The sequence below is a fragment of the Lipotes vexillifer genome, unplaced genomic scaffold (assembly GCF_000442215.2).
Source record: "Lipotes vexillifer unplaced genomic scaffold, Lipotes_vexillifer_v1.1 scaffold70, whole genome shotgun sequence".
NCBI classification, from domain to species: domain Eukaryota; kingdom Metazoa; phylum Chordata; class Mammalia; order Artiodactyla; family Lipotidae; genus Lipotes; species Lipotes vexillifer.
Window position 1 is genome coordinate 2,518,341 of NW_006789896.1, and position 21,819 is coordinate 2,540,159.

Genomic DNA, 21,819 nt, shown 5'->3' on the forward strand with positions numbered 1-21,819 from the left:
ACTATAGATACACATCTTAATGAAATTGGGAAAATAATATAAGAGCAAAACGAGAATTTCAACACAGAGGTAGATAATATAAATAAAAACCAAACAGAAACTTTGGAGGTGAAGAATTCAACAACTGCGCTGAAGAATTCAATAAAGAGCTTCAACAGCAGACTCAATCAAGTGGAAGAAAAAAATAATCAGTGAGCTTGAAGACGGATTATTTTAAATGATCCAGTCAGAAGAGTAGAAAGAAAAAATAGTGAAAGGGAATGAAGAAACCCTAAGGGAGTTAAGGGGCACCAAAATCACCATCATCATCATTATCTATGCATTATGCAAGTCCCAGAATGAAAAGAGAGGGAGATAGGGGCAAAAAGCTTATTTAAAGAAATAATGAATAAAAATTTCCCATATCTGGGGAGAGATTTAGACATCAAGATCATGAAGCTCAGAGGTCCCCAAACAAATTCAACCCAAAGAGAACTTCTCCAAAACACATTATAATAAAACTGCAAAAAATAAAAATTAAAAAAGAGCAAATCTTGTAAGTAGCAAGAGAAGGAAGCTTGGCACTTACAAGAGAACTCTCACAAGACTATCACTGAATATCTCAGCAGAAACCTTGCAGTCCAAGAGAGAATGTGATGTGGTTATATATTCAAACTTCCAAAAGAAAAAAAAAACAAAACCTGCCAACCAAGAAAACTTTACCAGACTAAGCTGTCCCTCAGAAAAGAATGAGAGATATTTACACACTCAACAAAAGAGCACCTAAATATATAAAGCAAATATTAACAGACATAAAGGGAGAAATAGATAGCAATACAAGAATAATAGGGGACTCTTAATACTCCATTTTCATTAATGGATAGATGATTCAGACAGAAAATCAAAAGGAAACACTGACCTTTAATAACACGTTATACTAGAAGGACTTATCAAATATATCTGAACATTCCATGCAAAAACAACAGAATACACATTCTTCTTGAGTGCACATGGAACATTCTCCAGGATAGATTATATGTTAGCCACAAAACAAGTATTAATAAATTTAAGAAGACAGAAATCATATCAAGCAACTTCTCCAACCACAATGGTATGCAACTAGAAATCAATTATAAGAAGAAAACTAGAAAATTCACAAATATGGAGAGATTAAACAACATGCTACTGAACAACCAGTGAGTTAAAAAAGAAATTAAATGAGGAATCAAAATATACCTTAAGGCAAATAAAAATGGAAATGCAACATACAAAAACATGGGATGCCACAAAAGCAGTTCTAAGAGGGAAGTTCATAGCAATAAATGCCTACCTCAAGAAATAAGAAAATCTCAAATAAATAATCTAACTTTATACCTCAAGCATCTAGAAAAAGAGGAAGAAATGAAGCCCAAAGTTAGTAGAAGGAAGGGAATAACAAAGATCAGAGTGGAAATAAATGAAATAGAGACTAAAAACACAATAGAAAAGATCAATGAAATCAAGAGCTGGTTTTTGAAAAGATAAAATTGATAAACCTTTAGCTAGACTCATCAAGATAAAAAAAGAGAGGACTCAAATAAATAAAATCAGAAAAAAAAGAGGAGACGTTATAACTGATATCACAGAAATACAAAGGATTATAAGAGACTACTATAAACAATTGTACACCAACAAATTAAACAATGTAGAAGAAATAGGTAAATTCCTAAAAACACTACCAAGACTGAATCACAAAAATAGAAAATCTGAACATACAGATTACTAGTGAGGAGATTGAATGAGTAATCAAAAACATTCTAATAAACAAAAGTCCAGGACCAAAAGGCTTCACTAGTGATTTTTACCAAACATTTAAAGAAGAAAGAATACCAGTCCTCAAACTCTTCCAAAAAAATAGAATAGAAACACTTCCAAACTCATTTTATGAGGCCAACATTACCCTGATACCAAACCAGACAAGGATGCCACAAGAAAAGAAAATTATAGGTCAACATCCCTGATAATCATAGATGCAAAAACCTCAATAAACCAAATTCAATAATACATTAAAAGTGATCATACACCATGATCAAGTAGGATTAATTCCAGGGATGCAAAGATGGTTCAACATCTGCAAATCAATCAATGTGATACACCACACTCACAAAATGGATAAAAGATCATATGATCATCTCAATAGATGATCACAAAACCACAGGGAGTTATCACCTCCCACCTATCAGAATGGCTGTTATCAAAAAGACAACAAAAAACAAGTGTTGGAAAGGATGTGGAGATAAGGGAACCCTCGTGCACTGTTGGTGAGATTGTAAATTGGTGCAGCCACTATGGAAAACACTATGGAGTTTCCTCAAAAAATTACAAATAGAACTGCCATATGACCCAGCAATTTCCCTTCAGGGTATATACTCAAAGAAAACAGAAACACTATTTCAAAAAGATATATGTATTCACTCCAGTGTTCATTGCAGCATTATTTAGAATAGCCAAGATATGGAAGCAAGCTAAGTGTCCATCAACAGATGAATGGATAAAGAATATGTGGTATATATATACAATAAAATATTACTAAGCCATAAAAAACCTTGCCATTTGAGACAACACGGATGGATCTAGAGGGTATTAAATAAGCTAAATAAAGTAAGTAAGTCAGAGAAAAACAAATACCTCATGATCTCAGTTCTATGTGGAATCTAAAATAACAAAAAAAAAAAAAAAAAAAATGAAAACAGACTCACAGATAAAGAGAACAAAGAGGCGGTTGCCAGAAATAGAACTGAGGGTGAAATAGGTATAGGGGATTAAAAAGTATAAACCTCGGGCTTCCCTGGTGGCGCAGTGATTGGGAGTCCGCCTGCCAATGCTGGGGACGTGGGTTCGTGCCCCGGTCCAGGAGGATCCCACGTGCCGCGGAGCGGCTGGGCCCGTGAGCCATGGCCACTGAGTCTGCGCGTCCGAAGCCTGTGCTCCGCGACGGGAGAGGCCACAGCAGTGAGAGGCCCACGTACCTCAAAAAAAAAAAAGTATAAACCTCCAGTTATATAATAAATAAGTCATGAGGATGTAATATACAGCATAAGGAATATGGTCAACAATACTGTGATAACTTTGCATATGGACAGATAGTTACAAGACTAGACTTATTGTGGTGATCATTTCATAGTGTATGCAAACGTAAAGTCATTACGTAATACACCTGAAACTAACATATTATACATTAAATATATTTCAATTTAAAAAAAAAGAAAGAAAAAGAAAATGCAGTATGCATTATGCAATATTATTCACCCATAAAAAAGGAAGGAAATCCTACCATTTGTGACAACATGGATGGACCTGGAGAGCATTGTGCTCATTGAAATAAGTCAGACAGAGAAAGACAGATACCATATGATCTTACTTACACGTAATATATAAAAAATTAAAATTTAAAAAGTGAGATCATGGACACAGAGAATAGGTTGGTGGCTGGCAGAGGTGGAGGTTAATACATATACAGTTGACCCTTGAACAAGTCAGGGATTAGGGGCACCAATGCTCGATGCAGTCAAATATTCAAGTATAACTTTATATTCAGCCTTCCTTATACACATTTCCACATCCATGGATTCAACCAACTACAGACAGTATAGTGTATGTATATAATACACATTTAGTTAAAGAAATCCACATGTAAGTGAACCTGCACAGTTCAAACCCATGTTGGTCAAGAGTCAACTGTCTGTAGTTAAAAATACTGTATACTTGAAAGTTGCTAGGAGAGTAGATCTTCAAAGTTCTCATCGTAAGAAATAGAAAATTTGTAACTTATGTATGTTGATGAATGTTAACCAGTCTTATTGTGGTGATCATTTTGCAATATATACATATACTGAACCATTATGTTGTACACCTGAAACTAATACAATGTTATATGTCAATTTTAAAAAAATAAAGCAGAAATTGATGAGTTAGAAACAGAAAAAACAAAAAGTAAACCAAAGAAGCTGGTTCTTTGAAAATTAATCAACAAAATAGAAATAGTTAACCTGATTTTTAAAAGAAAGTACAAACACACAAAAGAAACTAACTCAAAACAGGAAATTTTTTTAAATCATGAGACTACCCTGTACAATTTTATGGGAAAAAAAATTTTAATAAAATTTAGATGAAGTAACACTCTAAGTAAATATACCAAAACTGACACGAATAGAAACAAAAGCTCTAAACAAATGAATTTTGTAAAAAGAAATTACGGAAATCATAAATGAGTCCCCCTTCCAAAAATACACCAGGCTCAGCTTGTTTCACAAAGCAGTCTACCAAAGCTTAAAGATCAGATGATGCAAATGCTATTTACACTCCTTCAGCGCACAAGGGAAAAAAAGAAAACATCCAAATTATTTTTATAAAGCAAATATAAAATTGATTCCAAAACCAGATAAATACTGCTCAATAAAACTATAGACCAATTTCACTTATAAATATTAATGCAAATATTGTAACTACTATGAGCAAACAGAATCCAATAATCCATCAAGATCAAGCAGTGCTTATTTCAGAAATGTTAAGAGGAGTTCAATATTAGGAAATCCACTAATACAACTAATCATATTAAAAGAGCTAAATTAATATGCTTATCTTCACAGATTTAAAAAAATGGAAAATTGAACACTCACTTATGTTTTTAAAAGCCTCAAAAATAGGAACACCTCATTAATATAAATAAAAATAATGAAATAAACTTTTAAAAACTCAGCAGCTGATATAATGGGGAAACACCAGAGCTCCAGTTCTCAAAGTGTGGTATGTGGACCCAACCAAGACATTATTTCCCCTTTTCACTATGTTACTAGTGAATGTTATGCAAAAGCAGGGGGCAAAATTGCTGGTGTCTTAGCACAAATCATGGTAGTGGCAACAAACTATACTAGTAGTCATTCTTCATCACACACACCATAGTGGGAGGAGGAGAAGCCATTTTTACCTACGAATACCTTTGATGAAGTAGTAAACGTGAGGAATTTTATTGTCTCAATCCTTGAGTATATCTTTAATATTCTAGGTGAAGAAATGGGAACTACACATGAAGCACTTCTGCTGCATGTCCAAGCAGGATGGCTGTCTCCAGGAAGCATTTGTGGACTGACTTGTAAACTGAAGTGGTGCATTTTTCATGGAACACCATTTTCACTTTAAAGAACAACCAGCAGACAAACTATAGTTATTCAGACTTGAGTATTTTTGACAGATATTTTCTCAAAAATTGATAAAGTGAGCTGTCACTTCAAGGAAAACAACTGACAATATTTGCTGCCATGATAAAATTCAAGCACTCAAGTGAAAATCAGAATTTTAGAAAAGCTTTATCCACCACCGTGAGCGTGACAGCTTCTCAGTACTTAGATTTCTCTGATGAGATTAGTGGGGATGTTTAAAAATGTGATTTATTTTTGATACCACATAATCAAATGTGTCAACATTTGCAAGATGTACAAAATTCAATGAACTGATATTTTCCAAATGACAAATTCATGGTGTTACAAAACCACATGTGGGTAAGTGACCCTCTCAAAGTGCAAGACAGACCAGTGGATGTTAGTGTAACAGAGTATAAAATGTTATTAATATAGTTTAAGATTCTTCATTGCAACCAACTTTTAAGAAACTATTACCTGTCACATTCTAGAGTAGCATCAAAGAATATCCATAATTACATAAAGAGGTTGTTAAATACTCCTCCATTTCTCAACCACATTGTCATGTGAGGCCAGATTTTAAGTACTTCAATCAAAACTGTGTCACAGGGCTTCTCTGGTGGTGCAGTGGTTGAGAGTCCGCCTGCCGATGCAGGGGACACGGGTTCGTGCCCCGGTCCAGGAAGATCCCACATGCCGTGGAGCAGCTGGGCCTGTGAGCCATGGCTGCCAAGCCTGCGCGTCCGGAGCCTGTGCTCCGCAACAGGAGAGGCCACAACAGTGAGAGGTCCGCGTACCGCAAAAAAAAAAAAAGAAACTGTGTCACAACAGACTGAATGTAAGAACAGATATGAGATTCTAGCCATCTTCTATTATAAAGACAAAAAAAAAAAAAGATTTGCAAAAATGTAAACAATGCCATGCTTCTCACTAAATTTTGTTTTTAAAGTTATTTTTCATAAAAAATATTTACATTGACATATAACGGTTTTATCATTGTTTTTGAATTAACAAAATTTTTCTCAGTTTTAATTTCTGATATGGAAAATATCAACAGATAAACTCCCATAAACTAAAGTTCTTTGGATTCCTCAATAATTTTTAAGAGCATAAAGAGCACCAAAAATCTTGAGAACCACAGCACTGCAGACATTCCCACTAAGGTCAGGATGACCTCAGGTCTGGGCAGAAAATATAAAAGATGAAACTGGCACATGCTGTGCCAGAAAGTATCAAAGACTGTTTGAATTATGTAAAAAATGACATAGTATCAACTTGAAGGAGTCTCTCTCCCACACACCCATGCCAAACAGGATAATTCAAGCACCAAGTGAGAACAATAATTGTAATTGACTAAGGTACATCAAATAGGGCTTCCCTGGTGGGAATCTCATATCTGTTCTTACATTCAGGGGTTGAGAGTCCGCCTGCCGATGCAGGAGACACGGGTTCGTGCCCAGGTCCGGGAGGATCCCACGTGCCGCGGAGCGGCTGGGCCCGTGAGCCATGGCCACTGAGCCTGCGCATCCAGAGCCTGTGCTCCGCAATGGGAGGGGCCAAAACAGTGAGAGGCCCGCATACCTCAAAAAAAAAAAAAAAAAAGATACATCAAATATATAACCACCCATGAGGTCCTAGAGATAGTTTAAAAAAACTGCAAAAAAAATTTCTGTCACCCCTGGAGGTTGCTAAGACACCAACTTACTTATCTGAAAACTGATAAAGTGTTTTTTAAAATTAAGCATTTGTAAGACCAGAAACCATAAAACTCCTAGAAGAAAATATAGGCAGAGCACTCTTTGATATAAACTGTAGCAATATATATTTTTTTATCTGTCTCCTACTGCAAAGGAAACAAAAGCAAACAAATGGGACCTAATTAAACTTAAAAGCTTTTACACAGCAAAGGAAACCATCAACAAAATAAAAAACAACCTACTGAATGGGAGAAGATATTTGCAAATGATATGACCAACAAGGGATTAATATCTGAAATATGTAACTCGATACCAAAAAAAAAAAAACAACCTAATTTTAAAATGGGCAGAAGATCTGAACAGGCATTTTTCCAAAGACATACAGATGGCCAACAGGCACGTGGAAAGATGCTCAACATGGCTAATCATCAGAGAAACGCAAATCAAAACCACAATGAGATCTCAGGTACCTCACATCTGTCAGAATGGCTATCATCAAAACGACCACATGTAACAAATGTTGGCAAGGACGTGGAGAAAAGGGAACCATTGTACATTGTTGGTGGGAATGCAAATTGGTGTAGCCACTATGAAAAACAGTATGGAGGGTTCTCAAAAACGAAATATAGAACTACCATGTGACCCATCAATTCCACTCCTAGGTATTTATCTGAAGAAAAAAAAAACACTAATTCAAAAATATGCATGCACCCCAAAGTCCATAGCAGCATTATTTACAATAGCCAAGAATATGGAAGCAACCTAAGGGCCCATCAATATGAGTGGATAAAGAAGATGTGGTATACATATACAATGGAATACTACTCAGCCATAAAAAGGAATGAAATTTTGCCATTGGCAGCAACACGGATGAACCTAGAGAATATTATGCTTAGTGAAATAAGTCAGGCAGAGAAAGACAAATACCAAATGTTATCATTTATATGTGGACTCTAAAATTAAACTAGTGAATAAAATAAAAAAGAAACTGAGTGACAGATATAGAGAACAAACTAGTGGTTACCAGTGGGGAAAGGAAAGAGGGGAGGGGGAAATAGGGGTAGGGGATTAAGAGATACAGACTACTATGTATAAAATAAATAAGTTACAAGGATATATTGTACAGCACAGGGGATATAGCCAATATTTTATAATAACTATAAATGGAGTATAAACTATAAAAATTTTGAATCACTATGTTGTATACCTGAAACTAGTACAATATTGCAAATCGACTATACCTCAATAAAAAAATTAAACTTTTAAAAAATCAAGCATTTCTCCAGCTTTTTCTGAACAAACTGCTTCAGGAAGAAACAAATAGTTGATGACCTCAAGAACATATTATAAAGTCCAATTAGTACAGAAGAAATGTGGTCAGAAAAACTAATTTGCAACCCCTAAATAGAGCTAAAAATCAATATTCAATAGAAGCTAATGCTATTAAGTGAAAGGTTGATAGAAAACTTAGGGTAAAAATAAAATTGATATCTGAATCTCTGACTAACCCTAATGTCACTGAGAGGGGGCAGCCAGCCATTTTGTGCTTTGTGGCATGATAGAAAAGGAAGTACACAACACCACTTATGAAGTATCCTTGCCAAAAGCAATCAATTCTCTAGATCTAACTACCATTTTATAGACAATGTGTGGCATACATACAAGTTAAAAGATAAAATAATCGGCCAAACCCAGAATGTGGAAAACTACAGGACAGTTAAATTAGCATGGAAAAGAAAATGATGGGAGAGGGACTCAATAGGTGGAGAGACTTTGGAGACATATTAAGTAAATGCAATGTGTGAGCCTTATTTGGATCCTTATTTGAATCAACTGTAAAAAGCCACTTTTGAGACAATCTGGAAAAATTAAACACAGACTAAGTATTGGATGATATTTTGTTAGGTGTGATATCTGTTAGAGATATTTCATGAATTTGCTTCAAAATACTCCAAAGAAAAAAGTGGAGGATAAAATTAGTTCAGAAAAATGTGGATAGTTATGGTAACTGGGTGAGGGTATGGGGGGCTGTTATCTAATTTTAATGTTGTATATGTTTGAAAGTTTTCTATAATAAAAACACAAAATCAAATAGTATTCTATAGACACCTATATTGACAATATTAGATACAAAATAAGTATATGTCATAGTGCCTTGCCCTTGAGCTTATAATTCTGGCAAGAAAATGAGAGAATGGAGGAAGAAAAGAAAGAACAATGTAAGTAATGTTCAAATGGAATATAATCTTTAAAAATTCTCAACTATGTTGTACACCGGAAACTTATATAATATTGTGCATCAACTATACCTCAATAAAATATATATATATATATAATACTGCAAATAAAATGTTCCAGAGAGAAAAATCAATCAATCAAAAATTTTCAAATTGAATGACCCAAGCAGTAAGCGAAATAAAAACAGCTCCAGGACGAGATTAACATTACTTGAGTTACAGGATAGTTGCAGGAATGATGTTTACCCTAACAAAAAAAAAAAAAAAGAAATTCGTTAGGATACCTGTGCTTGTTTTGAATTTTCTCAGCTAGTCTAGTATAAAAACTAAATTTTCAGTCCTGGAGTTCACTGGAAACAGAATAGAACTCCCAAAAGTCTAGACAGTAAAAGCACATCTGTCTTGCCCAGTAAATTAATTTGGTGTTGATGCACACAATCTTAAATCCTAAACCCTTAAAGAGAAAAAAGATGTAGATATACATGTAAACAAAATAGGTTTATCCACAAAGATATGTAGACTTTTCAAAATAAAAGTATCTTTTTAGCACAGTGTACATAGAGAAAAAGAACAATCTCTACAAATGTGTTCCTTAACTATATCATAACAAATTTAAGCCACAAATCAACAATGTGGCTGCAATATTAAATATTATTAAATCCCTGGTAACAGGCTAAACTGATGCTCCTGCACTTGGTATAAATGAACATAGAATGATTACACCTAGTTAATCTATTAAGACACTCTGTAAAAACACAACGGTCAAGATCTTGAGAAAATTAGAAAAACACTATTATGGGTACAATTTGTAAATGAGTACGCAACCTATATATGAACATAAGCAGATTACACTTTTAAATAAAATTTTCAATTGAGTGAAATTAAATGCAAACCTATGCTCAGTGACAGATAATTTCTAAATATTTTCACTAGTAAAGAACAGTTGGCATCTTCCATATCTGTGGCTATAAAGCAGCTTCACCTCTTCCCAAAACATTCCAGTATAAACTTGTACTTATCCAAAGATAAATTACCTTCATTTTCTGTATTGACCAAAACTAAGAAAAAACAAATAACAGAATGGAAGGGGGTTGTCAGGGGAATCCCTTCTTATTCAAAAATTTTATATAAACTATTTTATATAAACTAAAGAATGCATTGATTGGAAGCACAAAATAATAAATTATTACAAATTTATTGAGGATTACTGCTTTAATTACATGCCCTAAAACATACCAACATATTATAAGTGACTATATGTAGTATCAAGCTTTTAGTTTTTTGCTACTTGGCCATTAGGCCAACTGGAAAAACATTTACCATCCAAACAGAAATTTATTAGGAAATATTGAAATTTTTGTTTTATAGTTAGTTCTACTAAGATCATCCAGAAATAAGTTTTAATCTAACTTAAAAAAAAAAAAGGTGGGGAGGCCTATTATCAAATAATTGAGTCTCTCTTTTCAATACCAACTATGTTGTAAACAAATTTTCAGCCAGGCCTTGGCTATTTGTACCATCTAAGTATAATAATTTTTCATCGTTTTAATGAAGGATAATATCTATATTAAGTCTAAGTTTTGTTCAAACTGTATTAAACAGATTACAAAGGAAATTTAAGACGTAATTGTACCAGTGTAACTAGTAAATGTTTTTATTTTTTTAGAACATAAAAATTAACAGAAAACCTCTCATGCTTTGGTTAAAATCTTTGTAAGGAGGTACTGGTTTTATAAAAAGTAATAATCATTTACTGCTTGAGACCATTTTAAAAACTGAAACAAAACTAAAAATCTCCTTCACCTTCAAAAGCAAAAATACACTAAACGAAATATGTTGCCCTTTTAAAAAAATCAATGAAAAGTATTAAGTATTTAAACATGGAAAATAAGATTTTGATTGGGTTTATAATCAATATTTTCATTTCTAAAAATGTGAGGTATTAACTCATTTCATATACCCATACCACATATAACAGAACCGTAACTAACGTTAAAACTATTCAATTAATGATCTCATTAACTGAGATCATTAATTGATCTCGAAATAAAAGATAAGGTTTAAATATTTAAAAGACCCAGTATTCTCATCAAAGATAAGTAAAATAACAAAAGCATAATAAACATGTTTTTTCCAACTATCCTAATATTTTGCTTCTTTCATTACACTCCAAGATCTTTGGAGTAGAAAACAATTTTTAATGCAAATTCTTTTTAAACAAAATAACTAAAGATAGAGAAAGTCCACAAATTTGGATTTTAAATTTATTCAGAAAAGATACTTTTAACACATTTAAATATTTATGTGACATTAGGATAATATATAAAAGCCCTCACTAAAATACAAAACTGACTTTTCTCTTAGGGAGAACAAAAATCAATACTGAAGAAAGTAAATGTGTAAAACCTCTTTCTCTAAGTTTGTTAGGAAACACATGTGTGATGTTTAAATTTTCTGGCTGTTAAAAATTCCTTTCAAAAAGCATCACAATTGGGACTTCCCTGGTGGTGCAGTGGTTAAGAATCTGCCTGCCAATGCAGGGGACACGGGTTTGATCCCTGGTCCGGGAAGATCACACATGCCACGGAGCAACTAAGGCCACATGCCACAACTTCTGAGCCGGCGCTCTAGAGCCCGTGAGCCTCAACTATTGAGCCTGCATGCCACAACTACTGAAGCCCACACACCTAGAGCCTGTGCTCTGCAACAAGAGAAGCCACCGCAATGAGAAGCCCGCACAACGCAACAAAGAGTAGCCCCCCACCGCCACAACTAGAGAAAGCCCGCACGAAGGAACGAAGACCCAAAGCAGCCATAAATAAATAAATAAATAAACAGCATCACAATTAAGTTAAATATCTCAAAATCTACTAAAACGAATTTTTTTTAACTAACTAACTACACACCATTGTAACTAACTTGATAAACTATACAAATCATCTCTCATCTTATGGTCCTCCTCTATTTTTTTATTCATTTTTCAGACAGCATTTTTCCTTCCCTTTTTCTTAAAGAGAAATTCTTATAAATCATTGGTACCCGTCAGCTACATCTGGTTCAATATGAACTTTCCTCAAGTTGTATCTCACCTCTAGAGCAAATCTGAATCCAATAAACCAGATGAACAGCAACTGATCCCAAACACTGGATTAAAAACCAAAATATACTCTAACATACACCAGGTATGTTACATATTCCAACACAGGTTAATGTTAAAAACAACTAAGCATTCAATACTTATTTGAGGGGCTTAAAAGAAAGTGTTAGTACCAGAACCTGGACCTAGGCTTTCAACTTCATTCTAATCAAATAGTTAAAACAAGTAAAAACAAACTGAGTCATTGTATTGGACCAAATCAACCAAGGCATAAAGACTATTAAGCGCAAAATGGTTTCCCAGGAGTGGTTTTTGATTCTCTCTTGGTAACCAATTTTTCTATCAGACTTCTACCATTATACAACTATAAAAGCTTCCATAAAGTCACAAGAAGAAAATCACATTTCTTTCAGAAATCTACCTCTAGTACTCCACACCCTCCCTGACAAGAAGTACATCTACCCTCTTCCTCCCTCCCTTAAGTATTCTATTTCTTTCCTGAAGCAGAGCTTCCATAAATATTGCAATATTAAGGACTAAATTTTAATGAATACAAATCAGAGGAAATGAAGGAACATTAACTCCCATTCAAACCTTCCTTTAAAAAAAATGTGTTTCCAAGTTATATTTTTAACTTCCCCCATGATTCTCTTTAAAAAACTGAACACAAAATCTCTCTGCTAATGACTTTATTCATAAATCTATAATGGAACTCAAAATAGCAAAGAACATGAAAAAATTCAGGTTAATATTTGTCAACCAAATACATCAAAGAATATATTTACTTTTCATATAACAAAAATGTCTAAAATGCACATGTGACAATACACATACTCCTCACTTTGCAGAATTTCAAAGTAACAAAGATCTGCTTAATTCAGTTGGCCAGAATAGCCCATTTATACTGACAAATACATATAATTCAAAAGAAATCAAACGTAATTGATAAAGTAACGATCTCATGGTTAATCTTCTGGTGAAGTGCTACTTTCATACTGAAAAAAAGAATTAATGAAAATTTTAAAAAATTTTAATGTTACACCATCATTCTGAAAGCGTTCAAATTTCTCTTCAGTACTCACTACATTCATCACATTCACATGTCCACATTATGAGACCATAAACACTACTTTGCAATTTAAAAAAATCTTTTGTTCACAGATTATTTCCAGGAAGTTAAAAATTACACACCATTGCTAAGTGAAACTTTTCACTCATATAGGAGTGTTTTAGACACAATAATTTTTCATTTTTTTAAACATGATCTTTGGTTCGAAGCTGTCTTGATATCCTTTCTAGTTGGATGGTTGTGGTTAAGTAAAATATTTATAAAACAGCACAGTAGCTTCATTTGAACCACTGAAGTAAACTGGATCGATGGCCTAAAGGCAATGAATGGCATGTAACAAGATGTCTGGCATGATGAATTCCACATATCCATAACTAACATGGTCAGTATTAAAGGAAATTAGTGTTGCTGAGTAGTGGCTCACCTCCTTTCATCAAAGACCTCTATCAATTCATTAACAGTATTAGCCACTGAAAGAAAATTAGTTGGAAAAAAATCTAATCTGAATGAAGGCACACAGGTGCAAATCTTAAGCAGATAAATAAGACCAACTGCATAAACTGCATATGCAAGCATGGATGTGGCCACCCCAAGCTCATACACACTTCTCATGTTTGAGGTTGAATATCTTCAATGCATATATTCTACCACATAGAAAACTCTATGTCTGTGAGTGTATATACCCTAGAGGTCAGAACTAGCTGATGGCTTTCCAGAAAAAATGAAACTTTAAATGATGCAAAAGTAGGCCTTTCCTCAAAATAAAAGGTTTTAAATCAATACAAAGGGATGCAATACCAATGGAAACTGAAAGATGCCATGAAGTTAAATCTCAGGAAGGACAAGTTCAACTTCATAACTGAAGGCTGCTGACGATTTCTTCTCTCTCTCCTTGAATAATCAAATGCAAATGCCTTTTAGCAATGGTAGCATTCAAATCCCACAAAAAATCAAGTAGTGTGCCCTTAAGGAGCACCTCCATTGGCACAAACTGTAAAACCTGCTGGGGTGCATCAGAGTTAACCAAAGCGCTCAACAATTCATTCACATTCTGCAGATACTGGAAAACTGGGTTTGGAAGGTCTTGATAACCAACACAAAGCAGGACTGCACAAGTCTTCAGGGGCTCAGAAGATGTGGGACAAGAAAACGTGATGAATCTAAAACAGCTGTGGAGTACAAAGATCAAACCAGCCATAAATCTTGTAAAACAAGAAAGTACAGGCAAAATCATAATATCTCCTGTATGAAGCTGCTGCAAAGAATGTAGAAGGCAGTCCAAAAATAACTGCTGGTAAGCTGGGTCTCCATCATGAAGCAATGAACAGCTAAAAGTCATGAGTTCAGCTGATTCCAAGAGTTGAACTTCCAATGGTATATGTATTTTGACATGTTGGAGAGCTGGAAAACCCACAAGCAGGCACTTTACTTGGTTGCTGGGTTCCACATCCTGCTCATCCTGAAGGCATTTTGTAAGGCTAAACACCTCAGAAAATACCAATTCTTCAGAAAAAATGTGACAAGAACAACAATACTGCTGTTTTGGCCTAAACCTGGAATCCAAATTCAAGGCTCCTCCCAATGACTTTTCAATTGCTTCATTAAGAGCCTTTAAAATTTCACCATCACAGAAAGGAGAACAGTTTACCCTTGGCAGTTTCTTTCCCTGTAAAATCTGCCATAAGTGACACTCAAGATTGGAACCTGTCCCTTCTAAAAGAGCACTTTGCCCAGGATGATATGCAGCATGTTCTTCAGCCCAACTATTAAAGTACCCTTTGGCCACCTTATCTTTCCATGAAAGGGTTTCCAGCATTTTCCTTTCATTGTAGGTTTTAAAATATCTGTTCCTCTGCCCAAACCATTTTGTATTTGTACTACAACCAATATTAGATTTTTTCACTAGCCAATTATTTCTGGAAAGAGGCTTCAATTGAAACTTTTGCATGAAATACTGAACAGCATAGTCCCTTAAACTATTCAGCTTTGCTTGTTCCCCTTTTCCCATGCACTCAAACAGACGAATGTTCTCAGAAATAGTCTCTAGCTGGTATTTATGAAAGAACACACAACATTCTTCATGTCTTTTAAGAAAAGATTCGGGAATCATGTGATGGGGAAAGAGAGCTTTCCTGGTCATTTCAGGCCCAAAATTCAGCACCATCTTAGATAAAAGAGGATAGATTGCCTCTCTTCCCTTATAGTAGAGACATACCACATAGACTTCTGAGTTTCCTGCCTTGCTGGTAGCAGGTTTGAAAACATGGACTTTGTCAAAAGAACAGTTTAGCAGGTACATCAGGTTTATGGAACAATGTTCAAACAAAGTAAACATCTTCAGAACAAAAGAGCCACCACTTCCAAGAGTCATCAGAGCAGTGACAGCTTCACAGTAATGCAAAGAAGAGACTAAAGCTTCTTGTTCACCTGGGTTTCCTTGGCAATCAAAACTTCCATCTGCAGTGATCAAGTGAATGGTAGCCATGCTGCTTATGAAATTCTGAAGTCCAGTCAGATATTTCAAGGTCATGATATCGCCGGTGTTATCTGGACCAAAGTACCAGCAACGTAAGGTATTTGCAATAAGTCGGTCATCCATAATCATCATAAGATTGTCATTTGCTTCATGGTATGGATTCAAAGTATTAGCCACCCAACTCCAATCACAGGGGAATTGATGGGATTTTAAGTAGTGATTGAGACTAGCTATGAAAGCTCCAGGAGCTTCACAAAGGTGTAGAGAATTCAGTTTTCCATTCTGAAAAGCTTCCTGTGGAATAAGTGGAAAGCTACACAAAATTTCATGAAACTTACACCATGCTTGAGTACAAAGTTCAGCGTTCACAGATTTTCTCACATGAGAAATTATTTTCCCAGCTTTATTAGTGAAAGCCGTGTGCTCATGCCACTCATCCAATTTCTTATCACTCAGTAGGTTTTTCACTTCATTTAGGGAGCTCTTCAAATCAAGAAACACATTGAATTCCGTGTGGTCACAGGTGAAAATCTCACTGGAATCTGGTAACTGCCACTCATTATTAAGTGGCTTGCCATAAGAAAAGTTCTTGGCAAAGAGTTCAAAAATATCAGCAAGAACATCCGGGCTGAATGTCTCAGGACTTGAACCCAGTGGTAGCTTTCTGCACTTACTCATTTTCAAATTAAATTAAAATCTAGAAAAAGAAAACACACAATTAAATGAATCAAATTTATTAGTGAGTGAAATCTCATCCACAGCAAACTGGATCACAATCATGACAACCCACAAAAAATGGGAAGACTAATGTCAGGACAATTCATTACATGATGAGGCAATCTGGAATAAAGAATAAAGGCTTTGCTATCCGATAGACCTGGGCTCAAATCCCAGCACTGCCATTTACAGCTTAGTAAGTGGCTGTGGGCAAATAACTCTACATCTCAGTTTCTTATTTAAAAAATTGAGGTATCATTTTTTTAGATGAGGATAAAACATGCTAGCATATAAAAAGCATATACCAAAGAATATTCATCAGTGAATGGCAGCTCTTATTACCAAAGTAACACACCTAGCTCCTCTCCAAAGTTCTCCTCTCCCCATCACTGAGACACTGCCCACAGGGCCCCAAACACTTACTTAGACTAACATTCATCCCTGAACGTGACCTTTGATCAAATTCTAACAAGTGACTTTTAGCTTTTTTTAGCTCCCTCCAAATCTCACTTCCTTCCAGGAGAGGTTCCTGCACCTGAACCCAGCACTGGTCCTGTTACCAGACCTCTCTGCCACCACCCACTTACTCACCTACAAAGATTGCTAAATATGTCCTCTGTCCAGATCTCACTCTCTTGCTAAATCACACACTTTGGTGGTACCAAATCGCCTTTACAGGTTACCAGCAAACACTCATCACCATATTGCTTGTCAACTGTGGTGTACCTGACAGGTTAGCCTCCTGATCAATGTTGAAACTGACCTACCGTTCACCCTGGCAGGTCTCTAAACTAGACTCCTGCTTTATATGATTGGTCAGACAGCTCCATGCTTGTATTATAAAATATTATTTTTTTTGTCACAAAAACTTAATACTCTTTGATAGAATAATTTTTAACTGAAGAAATATCCTTAATGAATATACAAATTACAAATAGTAACCCTACATTCTGTGTTCTAACACTGCCTAAGAAACCAAAAACATCTGTCCAACGGAAAGGGATAGGGGTACAAGAGAAAGAAGCAAAGCTTAATGGCATAGTGTTGGAAAAGTTCTAAATTCCAGCAGATACAGCAATGAGTATTACACGGTACTTGTTGGCACAATGTTAATCAATATGTGCTTCAGTTCATGACTACTGCATTTACTTAGCATATTCAATACATTCTACACCAGTCTGAAGATTTAAAAGGGAGATAAAGGTGAGCGAGCAATACAATAAACAAAATAACAGCCAGAAGACTGTATTCTATTAGCATTTGTACTCTTCTCTTAACACACTTTTTCATCCTTCTAGTTTTGTTTTGTTTTTTTTTTAAGCTGTACGTGGGCCTCTCACTGTTGTGGCCTCTCCCGTTGCAGAGCACAGGCTCCGGACGCGCAGGCCCAGCGGCCATGGCTCATGGGCCCAGCCACTCCACGGCACGTGGGATCTCCCCGGACCGGGGCACGAACCCGTGTCCCCTGCATCGGCAGGCGGACTCCCAACCACTGCGCCACCAGGGAAGCCCTACATTTTGTTTAAACTATTTACAAGTCTGTCTACTCTACTAGCTTGTAAACTTCTTAAAGTAACAAGTACCTTCTTAGTCATTTCTGTTTGCCACCATATATTTACACATTGCACAAAAAATGCGGATAATCACAGTTACCCATTAATATATTTTTCTTACCTTAGATTTTTTTTTTTTTACTGTTAGAAGCTATATTAGACAAACTTCTGAAAGATGGCAAAAAGAAGGCATTCACTAAAATCCTAAATAAAAGTAAATGAAAGTTTACTACAACAAGTTAGTCTGTCCTAATTCACACTTTGCTAACTGGAAATTACAACTTTTAGATTTCAACTATATTCTACTTTGGAAAAAGTCTGATTTTAGTCATTAACTTCACATATTAATTAATGGTTGTAGGTAAGCTCTGAAATCTTACTTAAGCTAATAGGTAATTATTTTCACAGGAAAACAACTAAAGTGATTCAAACACTCCATTGTTCTTCCCGACTATACCTGTGGAACACAGACCAAAATTATATATTATATATTTATATATAAATTGTATATTATATTGAATAATGTTCAGGTCAATAATCCACAAATTATCCAAACATTGTTTCCTACTATCAAATTCCCAGAATCCAACTGCTTCTCACCCACCTCCAGCTATCAGCCTCCTGATTGTAGACACTGTCAACTCTCTCCTGGATTACTCCCATAGCCTTCTCACTGGTCTCTTTGCTTCTAGCCTTGCCTCCTACATTCTATTCTGAAACATACCCACCACAGTAACTTTGCAAGACCTAAGTTAGATTGTATCCCTGCTCTGCTCAAAACTGGGCTGCAGTGGCTCCCCATCTCAAAGTAAGGGCCAAAGTCTTCACAGTAACTTATAAGGCCCTTGAAGATGTCTGTCCTCCACCCCCACTCCGTCTCTAACCTAATTTTCTTGTACTAACCCTCTTACTAATTGTGTCCCAGCCACACAGGCTCTCTTGCTGTTCAGGTAAGACCTCAGACACACTGCAAGGGGAAAGTCTGTCTATGCATGAGTTAGTCCCTCCGCCTGGAATGCTCTTCCCTCAGATATCTGCACAGTTACTTCCCCTACCTCCTTCAAGAATTTACTCGTGTCACTTCCTCTGTGAAGCCTACCCTGACATCCTAATTTAAAATTGCATCTTGCATTACCAATGGTAAAGTAAAGGTAAGAACCTTGCTGTATTTTTTTTTTCCCATGGCACTCTTTTCCTTCTAACACATAATTTACTTATTTATGTTTACTGTTTACTGTCTTCCCAAAACTACAACCTAAGCTCCACATGGCAGGGATCTTTGTTTTCTTTACTCACTTATCCTTCCAAGAAGTTAGAACAGTAAGCACTCAGTACACAGTAAGCACTCAATAAGTATGTATCGAATAATTGAAGGGATATCTGATTAGGACAAAAGGCACTCCTCCTATTAGGTTCTGAATGTCTTAACAATGCACTTCAACGTCACTCTAGCACCGCAATGCTTAACAACAAAAATGCTTGTGGTTTACAGGATATAAGGTAAAAGTTTCCAGTATGTGTTCCTCTGTCCCTCTCATTAAGCACTCCGAAGAGCTTTGTGGCATCATAATTCTGCTAGGAGGGTCAGTATTACCATTCTTGTTTTGCAGAGTCGAGTAGGAAGTCATGTAGACCCCCTGCTCAAAGGCACGAAGGGAAAACCGGCAAAACTCGCCGGCCTAACACAAAACCCGCAATATCTCATATACAATTGTTACTCCTCCAACCAACATTTAAACGAAAGAGTTTTAGAAGTGTTTCCGCCAACTCCTCCTCCTCCTAGCAACGGTGAAAATAATGCCTAGTGTGTATCCAGCGCTTTACTTTGGGCGAGGAGCACCCAAGACCTAGTTTCCTCTGGTGGAAGTGAATCCCAAGCTCCATTCGAAAGGCCCCGTCCCTGACCCGGAGGAAATTCAGTTCCAGCCCCTGCCTAACCCACTGGAAAGTCGAAGGAGGACCCGGGCTCGGAACCAGGGCCTGGATTACCTTCGCTCACGCCCACCTCAGCCCCCAGAGTCTACAGAGGCTGCGCTTCACTCCCTCTCCTCACTCGAGGAGGGCATTCTCCACTTCCGCTCGTGGGGATGATTTCCGGGAGCGTCGTTCCTTCAGGCCTCCTGTGTCCCCGACACAGGGAAGGGAGGTGGCGCGCCGGGAGGCCGGGGAGGAGGCAGGGACCTGCCCTCCTTACTCTAGCGCGGCAGGACAAGAGGAGCAGAAGCACTCCTGCAGGCTGCGCCGCCGCCGAAAGTCTGCAGACGGCGGCCCGAGAGCCCCGACACACGCTCGCGCATGCGCCTCAAGGCCCGGCTGGCGTCACACGTCAACGTTACGCGCGCCGGCGACTCTCGCAGCGCCGAGAGCTCGGCTCCCTAGGTTTCGCTTCTCCGCGGGTACAGAAGCTGGGAAACTCCAGCCTCCCCCGCCCATGGCTGCTATGGCAACTGCGCGCACAGACGAAGCGTCCTTTGGCCCTGCCCCCTCGAGAGTGGAGGCGTGGGATGGGGCGGGGCCAACCTGTCCGGGACACGCTGGCCCCGCCCACCTGGGCCCTGGGCAGAGGTTTTCTTTTGCCGTTAGGTAGAATTGAATTCCTAGTACTGCTTGACTTAAAACTGGTGCTCAGAAGAACATGAGAAAAGCCAAGCTAGGGAACACTCTGTTATCATAACATACATATATTTATAAACCAATAAGAAAAGATAACCTCAGAAGAAAAATGGGAGATTTGAACAGGCCATCCAAAAACAGTAATATAGCCAATAAGGATATAGTACAAAACTGTTTAACTTTTTAAAAAATAATTAGAAATGTTTTCTTTTCACTCAACTTAGCAAAGATTTTAAAAGATCGATAATGGCTACTTTTGGTGAGAATGTGGAGAAACAGGTTTACATACTGTGAGGGAGAGTGAAAATTGGTACTACCTTACAAAATGGCCTTGCACCTTAGCCCAGCTATTCCCACTCCTAGCAATTTATCTTTAGAAAACAAACAACTGGCACTCACTTTGGACAAAATGTTTATTACAGCACCTTAATGACATCAATAACAAAACCTGGTTACTCTAAATGTCTGCTATAAGGAAATTAAATTTTTTATGGTACATCCATATAATGAAATACTATGCAGCCATTAATAGGCCATATGTGCCAACAGTATTGTGTGAAAATAGGAGAATATAGAACTGTGTGTAGAGTTTGATCCATTTATGTAATATATATATACACTCATATATATGTATATATACACACATACATGTATGTGTATATGTCGATGTATATATATGTGTGTGTGTGTGTATATATATATATATATATATATATATATATATACATTTTTTACAAGTCTTCCAGGACATGCATCAGTGGAGAAAAAAGTCTTTTCAAAAAAATGGTGCTAGGACATTTGGATATCTATATGGAAAAAACTTTATTTGGACTCATACCTCACATAATAAAAATAGATTTCATTTGGATTGCCAATCTACATTTTAAGGATCAAACAATAACTCTTTTAGCAGAAAATATAAGAGGACATCTTCGTAACCTTTAAATAGGCAAAAAGTTTATAACAGGATGGAAAAAGCACTAATCATAAAGAAAAATATATATAAATTGAACTACATTAAAATTAAGAATGCTGGGCTTCCCTGGTGGCGCAGTGATTGAGAGTCCGCCTGCCAATAGGGGGCACGCGGGTTCGTGCCCCGGTCCGGGAGGATCCCACATGCCGTGGAGCGGCTACCTAGGCCCGTGAGCCATGGCTGCTGAGCCTGCGCGTCTGGAGCCTGTGCTCCGCAACGGGAGAGGCC

At 36.6% G+C, this 21,819-nt stretch overlaps 1 protein-coding gene across 1 annotated transcript; it reads right to left on the reverse strand.

Moving 5' to 3' along the window:
- Nucleotides 1-13,751: 13,751 nt before the first annotated feature.
- On the reverse strand, nucleotides 13,752-16,410 carry CMTR2 (cap methyltransferase 2). The gene has a single exon (XM_007462965.1). It carries the CDS (start codon nucleotides 16,408-16,410, stop codon nucleotides 14,110-14,112), a length of 2,301 nt encoding a protein of 766 aa, XP_007463027.1. The 3' UTR covers nucleotides 13,752-14,109.
- Nucleotides 16,411-21,819: the final 5,409 nt, after the last annotated feature.